This window comes from Apodemus sylvaticus, chromosome 8 (assembly GCF_947179515.1).
Source record: "Apodemus sylvaticus chromosome 8, mApoSyl1.1, whole genome shotgun sequence".
In the NCBI taxonomy this organism is placed as follows: Eukaryota; Metazoa; Chordata; class Mammalia; order Rodentia; family Muridae; genus Apodemus; species Apodemus sylvaticus.
This window is the reverse complement of record NC_067479.1, coordinates 67,165,920-67,188,407: the sequence shown is the minus strand read 5'-3', so window position 1 is coordinate 67,188,407 and position 22,488 is coordinate 67,165,920. Positions and strand designations below refer to the sequence as shown.

Here is a 22,488-nt window from a genome sequence, read left to right as displayed (position 1 = left end):
TTACAGCAGTTACAAACTATTTGCTGGTCACCTTGAACTTTCTGTATTGTAGGTAGCATTTTGTTCATGTAATAATATATTATCATTTTTGTTGAGAAATATCCCTCTATAGACACACACACACAAGTAAGAGAGAGAGAGAAAGAAATTTTGTATATAAGGTGTATGTGGGGTGTGTGTGTGTGTGTTTCTGTGTCTGAGTCTGTGTTGCATGCACAGAGGCCAGAAGCAGGCATCATGTGATCTCTTCTATCACTCTTAGCTGATTCCTTTGAGGCAAGATTTCTCACTGAACTTGAAGCTTGTGTTTTTCAGTGATGCTGATAGTTAGCAAGCCCTAGGCAATCCTGTCTTCATCGGTCGTCCGCTCTGGGCTTACCAGTATGCACAGACCACACCTGGCGTTGATGTAGATGCTAGAATCTGAATTCTGCTTCTTGTGATTTTGTGCAGCAAGTGCTTTTAACTGCTAAGTCACAATTTCTCCAGCCTCTAGAGAGCTAGTTTTAATGAGTGCCTACACTGACACGGAATGAACGCACATCAATCACAAAATCCTGAGGAGATGGAGAATTGTTTCAAATAAAACTACACTGTCTTATTTCTTTGGAATAAATCCAAGTGTTAGTAGAATCACTTCTCAAACTGAAATACAAATGTTTCTAGCAGTCTGGCTGGGTCCTCTAAGTCTCCATGTGTAGAAATCATGGAGTGAGCAGGGAGAAGCTAGTCTTTGACAGCCTGTGGCGCACTCAGGGTCTGATAACCAAGAGCAAGCCAGTGAGAGCCACAGCGGGCAATACCATTAGTGCTACTGCTCCAGTGTAGGCCTCAGGTAACTGGTATTCTAAGCTGTGCAGTTGCTACAGTTCTGGGATGGGCCTAGAGGAGCCCATGGGAGAAGATGGGACTGCAGTGTGTGTTTATGTGTGTGTTTGTGTGTGTGTGTGTGTGTGTGTGCACCCGCTTGAACCCGCGCATGCATGCGCATATGTAGGCAGTAAAGGCATCAGATACCCTGGAGCTGGAGACACACACAGGTGCTTATGATCCACTGGCCACAGGTACTCACAACTTCTCTATAAGAGCAGAAGATTCTCTTAATGGATGGGTCATCTTTTCAGCACCAATATTTCAACATAGTGAGTTTCAAGACAACCAGAGCTACACGGTGAGACTTAATCTCAAAGCAACAAAAAAAGAGAGAAATTTGTAAGCTACCTTTTACTCTGGGCCTCCAGGAGGGCGTCTCCCAGCTAAAGCCTGAACAGCCCTTCCCTTTATATAGGAGGGTATAGCGTCCATCACAGGGCATCCCGCATTTGTGCTTGCACCAGTCACAGAATCAGTTATACCAGGCCCTGCTAGGCTTCCTCCTCTAGACTAAGTGGCCATTGCTGCAGGATCATCTAGAGATCATGAAAGTTTGTGAGCGCAGTGTCTGGTATAAACTAAACCAATCCTGGCTGGCGCTGCACCATCAGGAGCCAAGACAATCAGCCATAATTATTATGTAGTTTTCTCAGACATTTGGAGAGCTTTGAAAGCAACTGGTGCTGGTTTGAAAAGCCAAGATGCAGATCCCAAAGCATGTCAGAACCGTGTTTTAATGTGCTAATCATGATGTTGACATGAGATATACAGCATTTTGGGAGTCTCAACTAGTTTTTATAGGGGCCTGCAAAAGAAATACAAAGAATACAAAAATCACACATTGATTCTTGTGCTGGTGAATTTTCTAAGTTTGGTTTAGTTATTTGGTTAAATCCTGGACATATAATCTTTATTAGTCTCACACTAAAAATCTTAAAAATCTTGACAGAATTTGTAATGACAGGCCTTTTGACATTGGAATGTTGGTATTGAAGAGATGGCCCATCTGTGAGGAGAACCTACTGCTCTTTTAGAGGACTCATGTTGCCAGCACCCATGGCCAGTGGAGCATAAACACAGGTATCTCCAGCTCCCAGGTATCTGATGTCTAAACTCACACCAATATAATGACTTCCCCGGTTGTTGCATAGATAATGTCCCTTCTTTAGTTAATCTTCCACACACTGTATACTCCAGCACCTCTGGAAACATGAGGCCATGCGCAATTATGGGCAGAAACACACAACAAACAACAGGAGGTATAGGAGGAACTGCCTGGAATCTCATGGTCCTATGAACCTCCTCAGCCCTTCCTGCTTTGAGAGAATGCCAACAGGCCTGAGCTGACAAGTAGACCTAGCATCTTTGATGAAGATGATGGATCGTAAGCTCAGAGGGTCCTGCTCCACAGCGTTAACTTATGGTACTTTAAATGTTTGTGCAGCAAGGTATTTTAAAAGAGAGATCAGACAATACTGAGTTGAAGAAAAGGAAAAGAGAAAAAACAGATAATGCTGATAATGGATTTAAAAATCTGTATATGCATAGAAAACTGCTGTGATAACTTTCCCCAGGGAAATGTGAGTGACATCATCTCATCTCAGATAAGGCACAATGACAGACCAAAGTTACAGTTCCACCCAAAGCTAGTGCTGGGAGACAATGAGTTGTTTTTTTAAAAACTCACTTACAGGAGTGTGATTGAAGGTTGAGCTACAGACATGAAATGTGGGTGATCGTAAAAAACTGTATCTCCAAATGTTTTCACCTCAGTATGGATGATAGCAGCACCGATGGAACCCCTTTTCTGTTAGTCTCCCACACTTTATACTCTGGCACCCCTAAGACCATGACCAGTGGAGCAGTATTACATGCAATTGAAACAAGGCACACAAGACAGTGTCTGGAATCTCAGCTCAGGGTGATCACACTCCACATCTCCTCTTTCTACATGAGGGTCCCTTGCAGGTACCACAACTTCTCTCATTAAGGTGGTAATAGCTTGTGTTCTTGGAAGACTACATTCTACAACAATATTTTCTTTTCATAGTGGCATCAGGCTATGAGTACATCTTATGTGATCTTTGCTGCCAAGTGTCAGGAGATAACACTGGTGTAGATAAAAGAACACTTTGACTTAAGATGCTACGTGATGACTTTTTTGGGGGGTGGATTTTGGTTTTTTTCAAGACAGGGTTTCTCTGTATAGCCCTGGCTGTGCTGGAACTCACTCTGTAGACCAGGCTGGCCTCAAATTCAGAAATCTGCCTGCCTCTGCCTCCCAGAATGTTGGGATTACAGACGTGCGCCACCACCGCCCGGCACGTGATGACTTTTTATTTGAAAGACATTTGTCAGGGCTAGAGAGATGGGTTGTCAGCTAAGAGCACATGCTGCTCTTCCAGAGGATCAATTTCCAGTACAGGTCAGGAGGTGCACAGCCTCCTGTAACTCCAGTTTCAGGGGACCCAACTTCTGATCTCCTCTGGCACCTTCATATCTTGTTGTTGTTGTTGTTGTTGTTTTAAATCCCAAACCTTTGATTTACCAAATGAAGATTCAGGAACCAGCTGCTGTGGTGAAAGCCTGCTACCTCAGCGTGGCAGAGCACGCACCCAGCTGACCTTCCTAGTCCATGAAAGTCCCAGAAGGAGAAAGCTCCTCCTCTTTCTCCATGCTGTCTTGAACACCCTTCAACTCAAAGGCCCTCCTTTCTCCTTGGGTTTTCTTATGCTCACCCCCTGTCATCTGGTTGCTTGATCCACCTCTTGCCCTAGAGTTGACTTTGTTTAGTTCTTGTTTACAGAGAGCTCTTGGGTTAAAGCTGTGTGCTAGGGCTGAGCCACACCACAGGAAATAGGTTTTTTCAGTTCACAATGTGATCAAATATCCTGCAACAGCACAGACAAACATATATACATGAAAACAAAATTAGTCATAAAAAGTTTGTCTGATTATTACTAATATATAATAGAAATTCAACTTGAAGTTAAAAGTGGGAAGAACAACCTTTTTGAAAGAGAAATTTACCTTTTTTTCATAGTTGTTTATATATGATGAATGTAAGTCGATGGACAGACCCTGGAGACATAGTATACTTGGCTATAAATCAAGGCTTAAAGCATATCTTTAAAGGCAGAATCAGAAGTACATTACTCTCCATCTTCCAGATCACAAAGGGAAGGGACTTAGCACTATCTTACATTTGGTTGAATTGCACACAATAGACATATTTTGAAGATTTAGATTTTGCCAACATAAGAACAGTTTTCAACGAGAATAAGAGTTTGTTGGGGTCCAGGAGTCACCTCATAAACCAACGTGAACACTGATCTCAGTCAGACATGGGTCGTTTATTGAGCATATGCCTCAAGATTGATCGATCATGGCTATAGGTCAGATGTGGGAGCTGACTGCAATGCTGAATCAATTCATGCCAAGTCATCCACCAGTTAGGATTTAGGGACAGGGCATTCCCTGGGAACATGCCCTTGTTGTGTATTTATCCTGACCCCATTGGCTGGGGTATTCAACTGTGCAGGGAACTTGTCTTGACTAACATTCATGTCTTAGCTTCCTACCAGTATGTCAGTTACCCACGTGCATGTCTATCAGTTCCTAGGGAAGTCTTGGGGACTTAAACTTTATTTGACTCCTAGTCAAAATGGAAGTCTTATTCCAAATATGTGCAAGTGTCTCTCTTATGGTGGGGTCCATACCAGAGGCAGCCTATAAAGGCAAATACGATAAAAGCCCATACATAGGTGCAGGATGTGCTGCTGGGTGGTTGGGTCTGGTCCAAGCTTATTGTGGCTAACTATAGAAAACAGTTCTAACTGACTTCTATTGTGATTGTTTTCCAACAACACCAAAGCACAGAACATCCTAGTTACAACATATGAGAAAGTTTTCTTATGGCATTGGTGACTGTAGCAAATGACAGGCTAGACAGATGACAGTTACACAGACCTTAACATTTTATCTAGGCCTTAACAAGTTGATTCTGGAGCCAGATTTGAGTGACCACTTTCAAGGGTCACATACCCAGGTTACCCCAAATACCATGTTACATGTTAGGAAGTTTATGAAATTTTGATACTAATAGAACAAAGAATGTTATACGTCAAGCCGTTTTGCAATTAGATCAGTGAAAATATCAGGAAGGCAGATTATAGCAAGGCAGACCAGTCTCTGCTTTGGTCTCAGATGCTCCCTGATGACAGTATTAACCTTTGGGTTAGTGGAAGCTAGGCATCTTGTTTGTACATTCTAAAAGAATAAACACAACAGTCATAAGGGTGTTAGGTCACACGCAAGAATGGACAGTAATTTGATGACTACTTAGGGGCTAAAGATAGCTCATGGTAATTTGGCTCCCACTTCCTAATCAGCTCTAGGTATTTGGCCAGATTCTTATGAGAATTATTACATTTCTGACAAACATTAACTTAATTTCTCCTTTTTAAAGTATGTTTTTGTGAAAGATCTCATATTATTAAAAGAATTGCTTTGGGAGGCAGAGGCAGGCAGATTTCTGAGGCCAGCCTGGTCTATATAGAGAAATCCTGTCTTGAAAACAAACAAAGAAAAAAACCAGAAGAATTGCTTATGGAGGAAATGAACACTAACCAAAAACAAAGTTGATTGATCAGACTTAACAGTGGCCTGTTTGGAAATCTTTCAAACATTTTTCAATCACGAATCCTTTTTGGCAGAAAAAATTTTACTTGTCCTTGGTTATATAGATACATACAATAGGTGTACAAATCAAACATTTGCTGATACTAATTTGCTTGTTTGTTTTTGTTATAGTCTCACTGTGTGGATCAGTATGCTTGGAAACTTACAGACAACTTGCCCCTGCCTCTGGGGTGATGGGATTAAAGGCACGTCCCTGCACACAAGGTAAATTTGTTTTTACATACAATTCTTTTGTAATACATCTTTACTACTTATTAATGAGTAAAGTTGAGATGGATATGTTTTTCCAATACAGCTCAATTCAAAGATACACAAATTTGATATATGCTAAGGAATGATAACAGGAAAATATGGAAAGTTTTGCTTTCTGTAATCAAACTGCTCTTCTGTAAGAGTAGAAATTTTTGTACAAACTAGACACCACAATTCATGACATATAGTAGATGAAATCTGAGCTGAGGCAGTTACTAGCATGAACAGAGCAAAGCACATTTGTAGAGTGTTGAGAACCAAAGCTTATTCCAGAAGCAATGCCAGAGATAGGCTGTGTTTTTAATTAAGCTTTGGTCAGCTATTGGCCCTCAGGATTACTATGTACAGTTTTAAAAGTTTGGGTTTAATTGAAAACCCTTTTGCAGGAGGCAGCAGAGAAGCTATCGGTTAGGAAGGTAAACTGCCCATCCCTAGCCATTTTTGTTTATGAAAAACAAAGGTCAAAAAATTTCCAATAAGAATTTAACAGATAAGCCAGCTTTCCAACCCTGAGCAATATCTTTCAAATATAAAAGACATTGATATAGCATCTTAAATTAAAGTGCAGTCTTATATACAAAACTATAAGAGTTATATCCTGCCTTTTGGCAACAAAGACCATATAAAATGTACTCAGACTTAATACTGATAATCATAATAGTTCATTACAGGATCCCAGTGCTTCATGAGTTAAATGTAATTTAACATGGCATGGAAATGGAATTTAGATGCATCCAGTCTCGAGCTCACTAGAAAATTCCTTTTGGTACGGATGTATCTTTAAACCTAGAAAAGTCTTCTAGTTCCTATTGCTGGTCCTGGCCAAGCAGAACAGTTGGTCAGTTTGGTTGGCCGGCGCAATACTAGTCCTCCATCAGAGAGGGCGCTGTATAATAGGCCATGCGTGCGACCCGCTAGCGCAAGCTCTCGATGGGCGACGCTCTGTCTGCTGTCAGGATGCCCTCTGTGGCTGGGATTTGCGGAAGTGTTTCTAGGCGACAGAGCTCTCAGACGACGCCTGCGCAGTGGCCGCCGGCGGCGGGGTGGCTGACGCTGCCGGGTTGAGGGAGTTCCTGCGGGTGGCTGTCACCGCCCCGTTTGTCTCCCGATGGTGCTCTCCTGAGGCCAGCTGCCTGCGGGCGTCGCCCCGGGATGGAGCACATCCGGACAACCAAGGTAGTCGGCGGGAGATCCTCGCAGCTGCCGGGTCCATCCCGGAGAGGCGGACGGGCAGTTTGGGGGTGCGGGGCCTCCGTTGCGGGCCGGCAGTTTGGGGGTGCGGAGGCCCTGTAGACGGCGCAGGCGCCTTGGCAGGAGGTGCTTGGGGAGTCGGTAAACGGTGGCCGCCCAACGAGCTTTGCTCTTTTGGACAAGACTAGGGCTGCTTTATTAATTTGGGGGGCTTTCGGCCGATCGCCGACTGGCTCGCCCCCAGTCGGGTGGGTCCAGTATCCATCGGTACACTAGTCTTGCTCTGGTTTAAGTGCCCCGCCCGCACTTTCCGCGGTGCAAATGTTAGCGCATCCGAGGCCACTCATTTTTCTAGTTCTTCAGCCACTTAGAGTTGATACTTCTGTGCTTCCAACTTTAGGCATTGTCCTAAGTGTAGGGAGCCAACTTGACAGCAGTTATGCAGAAGGGGAAAGAAAGGCTGTGTCTTATTGTAAAAGGTCCATGGAACTTTCCTATAACTGAGCTTGCTTGTCAAGTCCGTCCTTAATTTTTGTGTGAGAAGAATTCAGAGAATGGCCAAACTTCAGCCTCGGGAGGAGCCAAAACAGAAATGGAGATCAAAGGGCTTGAGTAACCTTTTAAGATGGGAAAAACAGCTCTCTGGGCTTCGCCAGGGCCTTGACTGTCACTTACTACCTGTCCTAAAGGTCTTAAAGTTACAGGTCATTTGGGAATAAACTGATTTTTTTTCTTCATTGTTCTTTAAAACGCCTCACAGCTTTTGATGTTATGGATAACATAACATGAATTTTGTTAGGATTTATTTTGGAGTTTGCCTATACTATTTGTAGTAAATGTGGAGGAGCTCCTTTCACGAAATTTTGGTTTTTTTCAAGGTAGGGTTTCTCTGTGTAGCCCTGACTGTACTGGAACTTGCACTGTTGACTATGCTTGCCTTGAATTTAGAGAGATCTATCTTCCTTTGACTTGAGTGCTGGAATTAAAGGTGTGCACCACCACTGCCCGGCAGATTTTTTTTTTTCCTTTAACGAGAAGGAGAGTTTAAGCTGCTGACATTTGAAATTTGAAAATGGGAGGATGATTCGATATCCAGCAGAAGGTGCTAAGGCAGGAAAGAGAATGAGAGTGGGCATGGGAGCCCTTCTTGTCCCAGTCACAGGGCCCTAACAGCTGTCGGCTCAGAAACTGCCGTCTACTCTGAGCCAGCCTCATTGCTTGCTGCTGAGAATCTATCTCTCTCTCTCTCTCTCTCTCTCTCTCTCTCTCCCTCCCTCTCTCCCTCTCTTTCTCTGTGTGTGTGTGTTTCTCTCTCTCTCACACACACACACTCACACACACAAACAAACACACAAACAGTGAAAGCAAATGGAATCTAGTGAACTAAACACACCCTATTTCTAAGTGAATAGTGAGAGTGAGCACTGGTGGGAAAATCTTGATGACACCCTTCATTAGTGAAAAAATTACCTCCATCAATTTATGAGGACACAGTCTGGCCTTTGGGGTCTATAACTGTGCTTTTATGATCCTGAAGGGTTTTCTTGAAACCGTACTTTCCCTGGTGGCCCATGCTGCTGGTGGGTAAGGCTGCTTTTTGCTCGAGTTTAGATCTGACTTCCTTATGTCTTTTTAAAGGGTAAGAGATTTCCAGTTGGTTTCCAACTGAAGTTGCCTCTTAAGGGAGCTCCTCTGTTATTTTGTGTCACTGTTGTGACAAGGGGGCATTTCTCTAGACTAGTCTTAAGTGGGTACATGTAGACTACAGTGGAGCAGAGGTTGCCAGGGACTGTCATGTACACACTTGCCTGACGCTGGGCATCCCACAGCAAGAGCAGCATGAGCCTCACAACGTAGTCTGATAATTGTTATATAGACTGTACCGTTTCCTTAAATTATGGTTTGGAAAAAGAGCATAGTCTTACAAAATTGCTTTGAACATAGCCAAGATTTTGTTTTTATTATGCATACTCTTCGTCTAGACATATTTAAATTGCTGCAAAAAATTTGTTTTAAACTCTGTGAGGTTTAGTTGGTATGATCAAAATTGTTTGTAGGGCTGTCAGAATGGCTCAGTGTGGGTAAAGGGACCTGATGCCAAGCCGGACAACCTGGTCAGGTTCTCCAGACCCCACACGGTGGTGGGGAGAGCCAACTTCTGAAAGAGTCTTTCTCACCTCCTCTCAGGTTTCTTGGCCTGTGCATGCCCACCCCACTCCTCAAGTAAAAGTAATACACATTTTTAATTGACTACGATAATGTGTGACTGTTCGGTGACTTTTTTTAAAAGTTTAACAGCTGTTTTTGAAAAGTAATGATTACCATCTGTTAGGCAATTATATCAGTGGACACAGTTAGATGATACTGTCATAATTTCACAATGTTTACATTTCACATATATGTTAGTTCATTAGCTCTCATCACCGTGATGTTTACTTTTAATAATCAACTTGACACAAGATAGAATCACTTGGGAAGGGAGTCCCAGTGAGGGACATTGGCCTGTGAGAGATTATTTTCTTTTTGTCTGAATTGGCTTGGGGTGGGACCGTGCATCCTAATGTGGGCAGCAGCATTTGTGGTCTGGATCCTGAATGTGTAAAAGTAGAGGAAGCAAGGAGTGTCATTTGTGCATGTATTCTGTCTCTGCTCAGCTGTAGATGTGACCAGCCTCCTCGAGCTCCTGCTGTGACTTCCCCACAATGGTGGTTGTGATTTGAAGCCAAATAAACCCTTGCTTTATGTCAGTATGTGTTATCACAGCAACAGACATGGAACTAGGACCATCATTGATTTAAAAATGAACCCTGCCAGTGGTTTTAGAATCTCCATTTATAGACGAGGAAGAAATTAGTAAGCTTGAATGACCTGTCAGATTAACCATGTGTGGCAGTTAGAATTTAAACTAATGTTTGACTCCAGAGGCGAGGTATGCTCTTCCTAGCATGAACAATTGTAATAAAATTGTTAAATTGATAAAAATCTTAAATTCATTAAGAAAACAAAAACTAAAAGGGTGTCCCTTCTCTAGATTTACCATACGTAATAGTTTTGCATTCTTGTTTTTGTATTGTTTAGAGTTCTCATTTGCTTTGCCTTCTGCTATTAGAGATTAAATAACTCGCTAGCTCCAACATTCGGTTGTTAGCGATGTCATCCTATTTTTCTATCACATTGCCTTGAAACAGGGTATCTCACTGAAGCAGATGCTCCCCCTTTTAGACGCTGGCAGAACTCTTTAGAACTCTTGTCTTTGCTCTCCCAGTGTTGGGGCCACAGGCACATATGACTATGGCTGGCTTTGCACATGGGCGCTGGGGATTCAGTCTTAGGTCCTTGTGTTTGCAGACCAAGTACTCTTACTCACCGAACTATCTCCCCAGCCTTGAGACCTCAAGGTTTTGCTTTTTTTTTTTTTTTTAATTATTACTATTTTTTTATTAGATTCATTCCTCTGGGTGGGTGTTTTGCCAGGATATCTGTTTGTACACCATGTGTGTGCTTGGTGCCCAAGGAGGTCAGAGGACGACAAGAGGGCCCGGGAACCACAGTTACTGATGGTTGTGAGACGCTGTTTGGGTGCTGAAACAACAAACACTTTTAATGAGTGACCTATCTTTCTACCCCCAGTTTTGGCTTTAAAGACTTTCATGTGTATGAGTGTTTTGCATGCCTGTTGCCTACAGAGGTTAGAAGAAGGCATTCTACCTCTGGAACTAGAGTAATGGATGAGTGTGGACCACCATGTGGCAACAAACCCAGGCCCTCTGCAGGGCAGCAAGTGTTCTCCACCACCAAGCCAGTTCTCCAGCCTGAGATCTTAGATTTTGAGGCAAACTTGAACACTTGCCCCAAGTAGGACACCACTTTAGCTAATACCGTTCCAGGTTCCAGGTAAGAAACCGCTGGTTTGTCAAGATTAAATAGCTTGCCCTGTGTCTGTTAGCTGACTAGGAATTAATTTTACCTTACTGGCTGCTGATAAGAGCTGGTTTCTGAGCTCCAGGTCTCTCAGATATGAAACCTTTCTCTTTACCACCACATTCCACTCCTAACAGAATAGTTATCTGGGGAAGATATTGGAGTGTGAATGTAGGGTGGTGTGAGCAGGTGTGGAGAAGACGAGATGGATGAGAGAAACTAGGTGGTAAGGTTTTGTGTCGTAACCAGCGAATCATGAGGATGTTGAGCCAGGGGGAAAGTCTGAGGAAGAGAAGCACGTATGGATGTCTAGGTAATCACTGAAAGTCTTCATTGGGGTAAGCTTATGTCAGAGAATACTTCAAGACTCCGCAGAAAAGTAAGGGAATGTTAGGGCCTAAGGCCTTGCAGAAAGGGGCATGCAGAAGTCATGGTGCTGAGGTTGGAAAAGGTGAGTAAAATAGAGGCTGAGAGTCAGAGGGTCAGAGAGCATTCTTTCATCCCTAATTCCCACTGTGCCCCTCTCTGCCTGCTGCTTGGGCCAGGCCTGTTGTACATACTAGGAAACCAGGCAAATGACATTGAAACACAAGAACTGCTTTGAGAAACAGAAAGCTGTGAGTTAAATGTGGAACTGTTGAGGGGAAGGGGCTTCCCAACAGAGGGAACATTGCCCTTTCGGGCCTAGCAGCTAAGAACTCAAGAGACACCTGGAGCACTGTGGGTAATGGAGATGGCCACAGAATATCAAAATCTGGAGACAAATTATTGCAGACTTTTGAAGGCCACCGTAAAAATCTTTTTAAAGTGTCTCTCTGTGTGTGTGTGTGTGTGTGTGTGTGTGTGTGTGTGTGTGTGTGTGTGTTTGTATGAGAGAGAGAGAGAGGGGAGGGAGGGAGTGAGAGAGGAGCGGGGAGAGACAGAGATAGAGAGACAGGGAGAGACAGAGACTTGAGTACTAAAATATATGTGTAGATATCAGAGGACACCTTACAGGAGGTAGCTCTTCTACCACATGGGTCCTGGGGTTGGACTCAGGACATTGGGCTTGGCAGCAAGTGCCTTTGCCCATGGATTTTTGATTCGATAATACTTTTTCCTTCTTAAGAGTTCCATAATTGCTTCACTAGTAATGTATGCTGCCAGGTGTCCTCCAAGCTGAGGACACAGGATCCAAGAGTCAGTGCCCTCACCTACTGTCTGCCCCTCGCATACCAGTGTAAAGTCCTCCTCTTCCTTTTCCACAGCTGGTTCTTCTCAGAGCTGTCTGTAGGATCTGAACGTCTCAGGAGATACATGGCTAGAGAGAAGCACCACCGTCCTCCCAGTAGCTGACTGTGCTTTCTGTGCAGGAGCCCCAGCCCACAGCATAACGTAGCTACAGACTAAGTGCTGTTCTTGATCACAGAAGTTTGGTTGAAGAGAAGGAAAAACAGGTGTCTGAAAGTCTTATACTCTAATTTTCTGAGTGGTGGTCTGTGCTTTTCATATCCCGTGGCCTAATCAGTTAAGTTTGACTTTCTCCTGTAAACCATGGACAGAGCACCTCCCAGTTTCTTTCTCCTTCCCCATGCTTTCTCCTTCTTTTGCCATTTGTCTTTCCCCATTTACCTTTCGCTTTCTAAGGATCCTGAGACTGCTTTTATGGTCCTCAAATAGTGACCTAAAATAGTTGTAATTGCTTCCAAAACAGGTACCTTAAAATATATGGGGGAAATGGGAAGGAGTTGCTGGGCTTTGGTCTGGCTTTTAATTTGTTTTTCGATGACTAACAAAGAAAAGTTTTTGGAGGAGGATTTGCAGTAAAGGGCAGAATACTAAGTGTGCTCCCCAAACTGCTCATTCTTCAGAGCTTTAAGCAGAAAGTAAATGTCCAGGTTTAACTTCAGATTAATGTCCTCATTCGCTCCGTCCACGTGCTGAGACACAGCAGAAGCTGCTGCCTGGGTGTAATGCTCTTCAGTGGTGCAGTTCCTTGGTTTGATGTAACCTGGCTTTTACTAAAGCACTGATTAACTCTCCATCAACTGTGCTCAAGATTGGCTTTTCTGACTCCCTTTCTCCTGACTGTGCCCACTCTGACAAGTCAACAAGGAATAAACAGTATCCCTCCATTTCAGAGTCCTTCTTTCTCCTCACACCAGTTTTGTCATTAGATAAAATGGGCTTCCTCTCTGCCCTGCTTCCTCCTGGCTCCATTATCTCTCCCAGCCGCACCTGCACTGTTCCCTTACTCTCTGCATTGATACTGCAGAGGTGGTGTCAGTGCCTACCATGGACTCCTTACTGCACTTATAGGCCTGTTTGGGTTCCTTCATCAGATAAAGTGCTGGTGTGCCTCCTCCAAGAATTCTGTTTTCTCTGTATTACTCTCCGTGGAGAGAGTGCTTTATTTCTTGCTCTCAACACTAGGCATTAGAGAAAGAGTATTTTACAGCTTTATATTACAGTAATTACTAAATTTTCCTTTATTTTAAACAAATTATTTTGTGTGGCAGTGGAAAGGGTGAGATGAAGGATATGTGCTGTGGTACACGTGTGCCATGCATGTATGTGAAGGTCAAAGCACAACTTGTGTCTGTTCATTCCTTCCACCATGTGTGGGCCTAGGAATTGGACTTAGGTGTTCAGGCTTGGATAGTTCTTGCCGAGCCGTCTTGCTGGGCCTTGAAATTGGTTTTTAGACACCACGGATACTTTTCCTTTCTCATTTTGAATTTAGTTAAAATGAGGACTAGCAGCCTCAAGCTGCCTTACCAGATAACTGCAGTAAGTTTTGCAAACATTTATTTAGTTTATTTCAGCATCTCACTGCTTCTGTTTATAGGGCACAAAGGGTACAGTCATTATCTAATCTGTTCCTCTCTTAGGAGTAGTTGCTTTTATTTTAAAGACTAGAGAATGAGACCAAATAGGTTAACCTTGAGTTAATAGGCAATAGATTTTTACTGAGAGGACTAGTAAATGCCCTTTTCTTTCTTTCTTTCTTTCTTTCTTTCTTTCTTTCTTTCTTTCTTTCTTTCTTTCTTTCTTTCTTTCTTCCTTCCTTCCTTCCTTCCTTCCTTCCTTCCTTCCTTCCTTCCTTCCTTCTTTCCTTCCTTCCTTTCTTTTTCCTTCTTTTCTTTCTTTTTCTTTTCTTTTCTTTCTTTTTTTTTTTTCTTTCGAGACAGGGTTTCTCTGTGTAGCCCTGGCTGGCCTCGAACTCAGAAATCTGCCTGCCTCTGCCTCTAAGCTGGGATTAAAGGCATGTGCTACCACTGCCCGGCTAAATGTCCTTTTCTTAACCCCCATGAATGGCGTTGCAGATGGTTGTGACCCAGTATGTGGGTTAAGGGAATTAAACCCAGAACCTCTGGAAGAACAGCCAGTGCTCTTAACCTCTGAGCCATCTCTCCAGCCCCTAACTGTCCTTTTCTTAATACTGTGTATTTATGTACATGTTCAAGAACTTGGAGTGAGTGTGCATGTCTGTGTGTTTGTTTTAAAGGGCCAACATTATAATAAAACCATTTAAAAAGTGGGAGACTTAGACATGCTGAGCCTCAAGTGTTTAGGGCAATAGTCTAAAGGTAGCAGGGGGAGAATTTGGACGAGAAATAGAAGGTAAGTTGTTGGATAAGAACAAGCAGAACTTCTTAAATACTGTCTTGGTTGTAGTCCTCCATCACATGGTAGGGTTGAGATGAGCCTGGGGACTGGCACCTTTGCAGTTTGGGATGTTATTCCAATGAACAGCTGGACCTTGAATCTTGAAAAGAGCCAACCAAATTTAAAGATCTAACTTTGAGGACAAGAAATAAACATATAGATAATTACATTATTTTCAATTGGAATTTTCACCTTGATGTAGACCTATAAAAATCCCATAATTCCTGAGTTCGAGGCCAGCCTGGTCTGCAGAGTGAGTTCCAGGACAGCCAGGGCTACACAGAAAAACCCTGTCTCACAAAAAAGAACCCCATGGTTCTCCACAGTGCTCGGAGAAAACACTTGTATTCTAGAGTACTCTAAATCTAATCTAATTTCTCTGAGAATTGCGGTGGGGACAGAGACTTGGACTTCCCAGTAAGAACCAGACAGTAGAGCAAGTTCAACAGTCTGTAGCCTAGTAGTTTTTCTACTTATTTTTAATTTTTGGCTCATACAAGGATTCCTGAATGAATATTTCCTGGTCAGCCACTGTAGAACGTGAAGGCAGCATGGGAAAATAACAGAATAATGAGATAAGGAAGAATCCAATTTTATAAATCCCTTTAATGATTTCAGCAAGGGACGACTGGCACACTGTGGGCATCTTACATTTGGTTTTCCATTATGAGAAGTGAGTTCCCTGTGGCAGTTCATCTGAAGTGAGTGAGCAGCCTTTGTATCAAACTCTATTCTCGCCACCAGGAGGGAGTCAGAAAGAACAAAAGAGACTGTGCTTGTCCTGAGAGATGTACTAGTTTTTAGCGGGAGAAACAGACACTCGAACAGGCTTTTGTTTTTGCATACTAAGTACTCTGATATTGGTGGAAGGAACAGAGCTTGGTGTAGCTGAGTAGGTGAGTCAAGTAGTTAGTAGGATGATTTCCAGTGCTGGCGACTTAATGTGGATGGTGTGACGTAAGTCACACATGAAATGCAAAATGAGAGGAAGGGGGGACATGAGCAAGTCGTGACTCTTAAGATGTTCAGGTGCAGATAGCATCATACCTGGCTACGTGGTCAGTTGGGCATCAGACTACTCAAGGCAGAACTGCTCTTCTGGTTCTGGGTAGTGTTCAGTTGTCTGTAGGTAGTAAGTGCCACTGGGGTTGGGAAAATGAAAATTAATAATGTATGTTAAGCATTTGTCATAATACTATGTCAGGCAATAGTCTTACACGGAGAGCAGACAGTAAGAACTCAGTTCAGCCAGATTCCGGGATCGTTAGCAAACAGGCTGAAATAACGATAAGGGATAAGATGCACGTGGAGAATGGAGCCTTAGCTGCCCAGGGCGAGGCCTGCCTGGCATGCCTCTATCCCAAGTCACAGGAGGCTGCAGCAAGAGGCTGAAAATGTCCAAGGTGGCCTGGGCTACCTGGCAAAACTACCTTCCTGACAACCCAGTGCAGCATAGGACATAGTATATACTGGGGAAACAGCTGTGAAGGACCAGGAGTACTGGAATGAAAACTGAGATTGTCTTCCATACAGACAAGCTTTGCAAGTAATTGTACCTTACAGAAAAAAAATGTACCACAATTTGAGGTTTGGTTGAGGCGAATTTACTGTCTTTTAAGGATTTACGAACCAAGAAGCTTCTCATGGACTTCCTTTTAAAGTTGACTTCCTGTTTGTTCATGGCCCCACCCTTTAAAACCCTTTTTTATTTTTTTCTGAGGAGCTCTTTGAAGTCCTACAAATCATTGATCTTTCCAGGGGTCTTGATACTTTCCCTTAACACTTAGCTCCATACATGGTCACTACTGTTCTTCTTAAAGGAAGTAAATTAAAAGATCATGTTGTGTTCTGGTCATTGTTACTGGTTGGCTGTGTCCCAGTAAATGTAACTAAAAATGAAACATAATATAAGATTTTATTTGTATAGTTAAGACAATAAATTTAGTGTAGCTACTTCCCACTGGAAACCCGGAAATAAGATCAGCTCAGGTGTGACAGTGGATCTGACATTTAACAAGTGATCTTTTCACACTAACATCGAGAACACAGGGGAGCCAGGTGTGGTGTTGATTGGAGAAGAATGGACAGTAAGTAGTTGGTCCTGTTTATCTTTAAATGTATTTAAATTGAAGTTCCAATTTTCAGTGTAGCTAAATGAAGCTGTATATTTTTTAACTTGAGGAAGAAGTGGTCTTAAACATTGAAATAAATGTTGACCTTCAAAAGATACCTTGATGGAGCAGAAAGCTTTTTTACCCCTCCCTGCCCCCACCTCCATCCCTTGCCGTAGGCCTTGAGCCCATGATTCTCTTCCACAGCCTCCCCAATGCACAACCACACCTGGCTCCCCTGTGTTCTTGATGTCAGTGTAAAATGAATACTTGTTAGATGTCAGATCCACTGTCAGACCTGAGCTGTATGTCAGACCATATTTCTGAATTTCCAGGGGGAAGTATCCACACTAGATTTATTATCTTAACCATGCAAATAAAAATTTATATTACATTTTTTTAAGTTACGTGTAAGTTTTAACTCATTTAAATAGTGATGTTACAATCAAGAATTCTCCCCATGGTAGTAAGTAATAGGGAATGAAGAAGGGTGAGTGTATGCTCTAGTATTAATACACACTAATACTGTTATAATTGTGTGTTCTTACCATGCTAGGCACTGTAGGAGACCAATGAAAACTTAGGATAGTTTGTGCCAGGGAACTTGGCAAAGAAAGAGACAAAGTGACATAAGTAATGAATTAACTTTATAACTAAGATTTGCCTTAGAAGGTGGGGCCAGTGAGTCCAGGCCAGGAGAAGGCTTGCCACTGGGCTGAGCACAGGACAGCCTTGTAGAAGAGCACGAGCCAGAGCTAGCTGCCTAGCTGTTGTGTTTGGTCCAGCAATGAGGGAATATAGACGTAAGCTGGAGCTTACAAACTGTTTCCTGAGTTAATTTTCTCAGTAGTATACTTCTAGAACTTTATGTGAGTACTTGATTTTCCACTTAAAACTGGATAGTGTTGTATAACAGAACTTGAGGAGTCACTACACACATCTCTGCTCACCTCAGTTAGGGAGCTCACAACAGAACAAAGTGTAAATACCATCAAAGTCCAATTTGATGAACCATGCATTTTATAGGAGTTACAGGGGTATGGGTGAGGGGTTACTTACAAAATCACACATGACTCCAAGACAGCTGCATCACCAAAGCCCACCCCAGGACTCATTGCACATTGCACAAAAGCTGGGAACCTGGAACACACTGCACAGCCTGCAGGCAGCACAACAGGTTGGAGAGTGCCCCCATTTAAGTGAATTACTTGCTCTAAATCTTTTCTAGGTAGTTCAGCTGCTTTCTGTTTCCTACTTCTTGCTGGCAGTGTGGGTCTGGTCTCAGAATCTTTGCAGTTTGCAGATGACTCGCAGAACTTTATTATCTCCTCTGCGAGGGAACAGCTTAGAGAATCTGGTCAGTTTCAGGGACTTCCTGAAGCTATTTTGAGTTGTTTACCTTCCTGATTAAGGAGCTTTCCTTAAGTATGGAAACTGCTGCCCAACGGATACTATAGGTGCTCTCTTTATAAAAATGGGCTCTTAGGTGTGAAACTCATGCTGTACTTCTTGTTCCTTGTACAATACTGTTAGTGTTTCTTAAAATCTTCCCTAGGTTACATTAGCTTCTAAATATCTGTGTTGCATGTGTTCCTTCAAGAGACAGAAGATATTTTACCCTGAATATTAAGCAGTTTCTTGGTTTGGGGGACAAAAAAGAGGAAGAATATGATAATGATTCATGTAGTTCCTGGGAGTAGAAAAATCATATTGATATTACTGTCCTGGTTAGCTTTAATTGTTCACTTAACTTAGTTTAGGGTTATCTGAAAGAAGAAACCTCAACTGAGGGATTGCCCAGGTTAGATTGTTCTGTGTCTGTGTCTGTGAGGGGTTGTCTTGATTGTTAACTGATATTGATTGATGCCCTGTGCACTGGGCAGCACCATTCCTTGGGTACTGGGCTGTGTCAGCAAGCCCTCTAAACATGAGCCTGTGATCAAGCAACGGTCCACAGAGTAAGTCATGTTCCTCCATGGTTTCTGCTTCAGGTTTCTGCCCTGACTTCCCTCGGTGATGGACTGTGACCCGGAAGGATGAGCCAGATAAACCTGTCCCTCCCCTAAGATGCTTTTGGTCAGAATGTTTTATCTCAGCAACAGAAATAAAAATACCCTAATTTTGATATGAAAAATAACATTTTTTTTCTTTCTTAGGTTGAACAAGTAAAGTTACTTGACCGGTTTAGTACCAACAACAAGGCACAGACAGGAACACTGTATCTTACGGCCACACACCTATTATTTATTGATGCTCAGCAAAAAGAAACCTGGGTAAGGTGAACTGTCCATCTTTGCAATAACAGTAGTAGGCTTGTTATTTAATCATTGGTTATTTATCTCAACAACTATCAACTAACAACTATCTTTGTTAGTTTTTTGTCTTTGTTGGTTTTGTTTTGGACAGGGTCTTGCTATATTTCCCAGGCTGGCCTTGAATTTCCTCTATCTTCTGGGGAGCTGGGATTATAGGCATGTGTAACTACTCAGAGATCAATTACAATTTTTTTCTGTTTTCAAATGACTCCTCCCTCTATGAATAATTTATATCATTTGCAATATGGAGTTTTGTAGAATAACAGACTTTTTAATCTTCATAAAACGTAGAAAATGTCTCTTTTTCCTTTAAAGGATTTTTTAAAAGTTAAGGTAATATTTGTGCATATTAGCAATCATTTGGGTTGATTGTATAGTATATTCTATAGTATTTTAATGCCAAATTACAGGTAGGAGATTTTTTTTTTTGTAACTTTAAACATTACACTATGCTTATGTAAATATTTTGTATATATGTCCAAATACTGCATTATAGGCAAACTTCTAAGTCGACGTGTATGTGTACATATGCAGATAGCGTGCAGTGGATGCTTCAGTGGCATGTTAGGTTTGCACTGTATAGGTCTCCTCGTTCACTGAGTTGTTTTCCTTTTTGTTTTTAAGATCTATTGTTTTTATGTGTATGGGTGCACTTCTGTGTTGGGGTATGTAAGAATTCTGGTGCCCTTGAAGTACAGAAGAGAGCATCAGATCTCTGAAACTGGAGTCACAGGTGGTTGTGAGACACTTGATGTAGGTGTAGGGAGCTGAACTCAGTTCCTCTGTAGGCCCAGTTCATGCTTTAAACTCCTGAGCGTATTGCCAGCTCTTTTCTTTTCCATTTTGTAGATTACAATTTGAAAAATAAACTTAACAGGTAAGTCATATAGCATAGGAATAGTGCATACATTAAGAAAAAGTTAAATATGTCATGGATACATTAAATATATGGTCATTTTTGTCATTATTACAAAATCAAATTATTATGCAAATTTATCAATATTTACACATATAAACACAAGGTGTTGATACTATTGGGAGTTAACATACTACATATTATACTACAGAAATTTGTAGCTACTTCTGGTACTATTGCAGCAAGATCACCTGCTGCCAAGAATCTGTGTAAAATGCTGTGGGCGCTGCTCACCAAATCACAAGCAGATCCTGATGGTTTCTCCAGGAAATTGCATAGTGTAATAAAAAGTGACATCCTGGGGACCTCTCATATTTTCACTGTTTCTAATGTATAACATAAAATGTATTGATGGGTTATACTGGAAATATTTGTAGTCTATGATGATTAGCAGTGAGGTGGTGGGGGCAGGGGCTATGTTAAGCTTGGGTTTTTATTTTTGTTTTTGTTTTCTTTTTTAACTGGAATAAAGGTATTAATGCCCCCAAATCCTGTGATATTGAAGGGTCAACTCCGCAAACATCTCGTGGGGCATTTCTTTCTGTATATGTTCTGGTGTTTCTCTTGGACATTTTCTCAGAATCAGAAGACATGGCTAGGTCTTGTAAACATGTATATTTAAACTTTCATATTGTTCCTTCAGATGGTTGTTCCAGGCTATTCCTCTTAGTGGAGTGTCAGGTTTTCCTGTTTCTTCAGCAACACTGTCATGGCCACTGTACAGATAGCCACCTGCCTACCTACCTAATTCAGATGAGCAACTAACTCTTACCTGGTTGAGTCCAGGGAAAACATCTCTGCACATGTTTTGGCTTGTGGGTTTCCTTTCTGTTAAATTATCTGTTCTTTTTATTTCTATTTATTGGCTTTTAAAAATTATTTTAATTTTTTGTGCTAGGGACAGGTTTAACTGAGCGACACCCCAGCCCAGTCTTCTGATATGAGAGCTCTGGGTTTCATCTCTCTATCAGTTTGTGTGTCATCACTGGTTTGTCTCAGCAACAGCTAGTCTTTTGTATGCTTTTATGTACATGTCTTTTCATTCAAGTTTACATTTTTTAACACAGATTTTTCAGTTTTTTTCTTTTATGTGTTTGTTTATGTGTAGTACAGTTAAGAAATCTTCCTATGTGTCAGGGTAAGGAAGTTCCCTTCAGAACTGTTTTCTTCAGAAGCTTTAAGTTTCATTGCCCTCCCGGCAGTTCTTAAACCACCTGGGAGAGACCTAGGGTATGGCATGACATGGGGCTAGGTACTATTTTTTGGCTGCTTTGTTTCTTTTGTTGCTAGATGCATATCTTTCAGGACAATGCTTAAGTGTGTATGGGGACACCACACACCAAAGCTCTGTTGGTGTTAGCAGTGAAGAGTTAGCAGTGTTAGCTATATATAAAGAGTTAGCAATACCTTTATCCCAGTTAAAAAAGAAAACAAAAACAAAAACCCAAGCTTAACATAGCCCCTGCCCCCCGCCACCTCACTGCTAACTCTTCAGAGCAACACACACTGTTGCCCTGTCTGTCCTGTTCTTTTGGCAATAGACTATACTCTACCTGCCTTGCTTCTTTGTTAACAGTAGCATCTTAGATGTGTTGGTACCAATCCTTTCTACTTGTTCTTCAAGGTTGTCATGGCTACCTGCTGTCTTTTCTTCTTCCCTATTCCTCATTCCTTTAGCAGATCCTGGCTGAGTACCTGCTGTGTTTTCATACCTCCATTCTAGGTATTTTGGAAACAATAGCCAATCTTAGTATAAAATTTCTGTTCTTGTTGAGATCACATTTTAGGCAAGAGAAACAAATGATAAATAAGTAAAATGTAAATTACACCCTAAGTGGAAACACTAGGAAATCGGTTGGCATACTCCAGATTCGGAGGGGGAGCCTTGGCTGCATTGCTAACCGCCTTGGTTCTGCTTCTACGCTCTGCCCCTAGCTCAGCCGGCATTTATGGACGTGGAGGAAAAGAAATGACAACATAATTCTTGACTCAGGCTCATTGCAATCAAGTCATTGCAGTGTGTTAAATGTGATAGCACCTAACATCTGAGGCTTTATTTGAGCAGTAACATGTATGTAGTCTAGAGAAGAACAAATACCAGTGCTTTGTGTGTTTGTCACTGGGGTGTCTATTTATGCTGTAGATACTACACCACCATATTGCCTCAGTGGAGAAACTCGCTCTGACCACTTCTGGATGCCCACTCGTGATTCAGTGCAAGAACTTCAGGATTGTGCATTTCATTGTTCCCAGGGAAAGAGATTGCCATGATATTTATAACTCTCTGCTCCAACTATCAAAACAAGGTATTGTTCTTAGCTCACATACTCAATCAAGATGGGTTTTCCAGGATACTTTAAGGTGTCATTATTTTACCCTTAAGTTATAGTCAGGTTCATATGTACTGTCAATCCCCTCAGTGGCATAGAAATCCTCCACAATGGCTTAGAAATAATAGAATTTAATGCTTTAAACTGTAAGATTAATGTTCAATAAAGAAATAATATAAGGAAAGGTATTTATAATATAGCCTTAGATTGATAAACAAGTAGCACATTAT

The 22,488-nt window shown here is 42.0% G+C and overlaps 1 protein-coding gene across 3 annotated transcripts in view; it reads left to right on the top strand.

Moving 5' to 3' along the window:
- Positions 1–6,843: 6,843 nt before the first annotated feature.
- Mtmr6 (myotubularin related protein 6) overlaps positions 6,844–22,488 on the top strand; it is a 38,295-nt gene continuing 22,650 nt past the window's right edge. The window contains exons 1-3 of one of the 3 annotated variants that reach the window (XM_052191275.1): positions 6,844–7,002; positions 18,854–18,970; positions 22,072–22,234. In XM_052191275.1, coding sequence (XP_052047235.1) covers positions 6,979–7,002; positions 18,854–18,970; positions 22,072–22,234 — 304 coding nt within the window. In that variant the 5' untranslated portion in view covers positions 6,844–6,978. Of the gene's footprint in view, positions 7,003–18,853; positions 18,971–22,071; positions 22,235–22,488 lie in introns of those variants that run through there. The other 2 variants (XM_052191273.1, XM_052191274.1) reach the window with 2 other exon arrangements.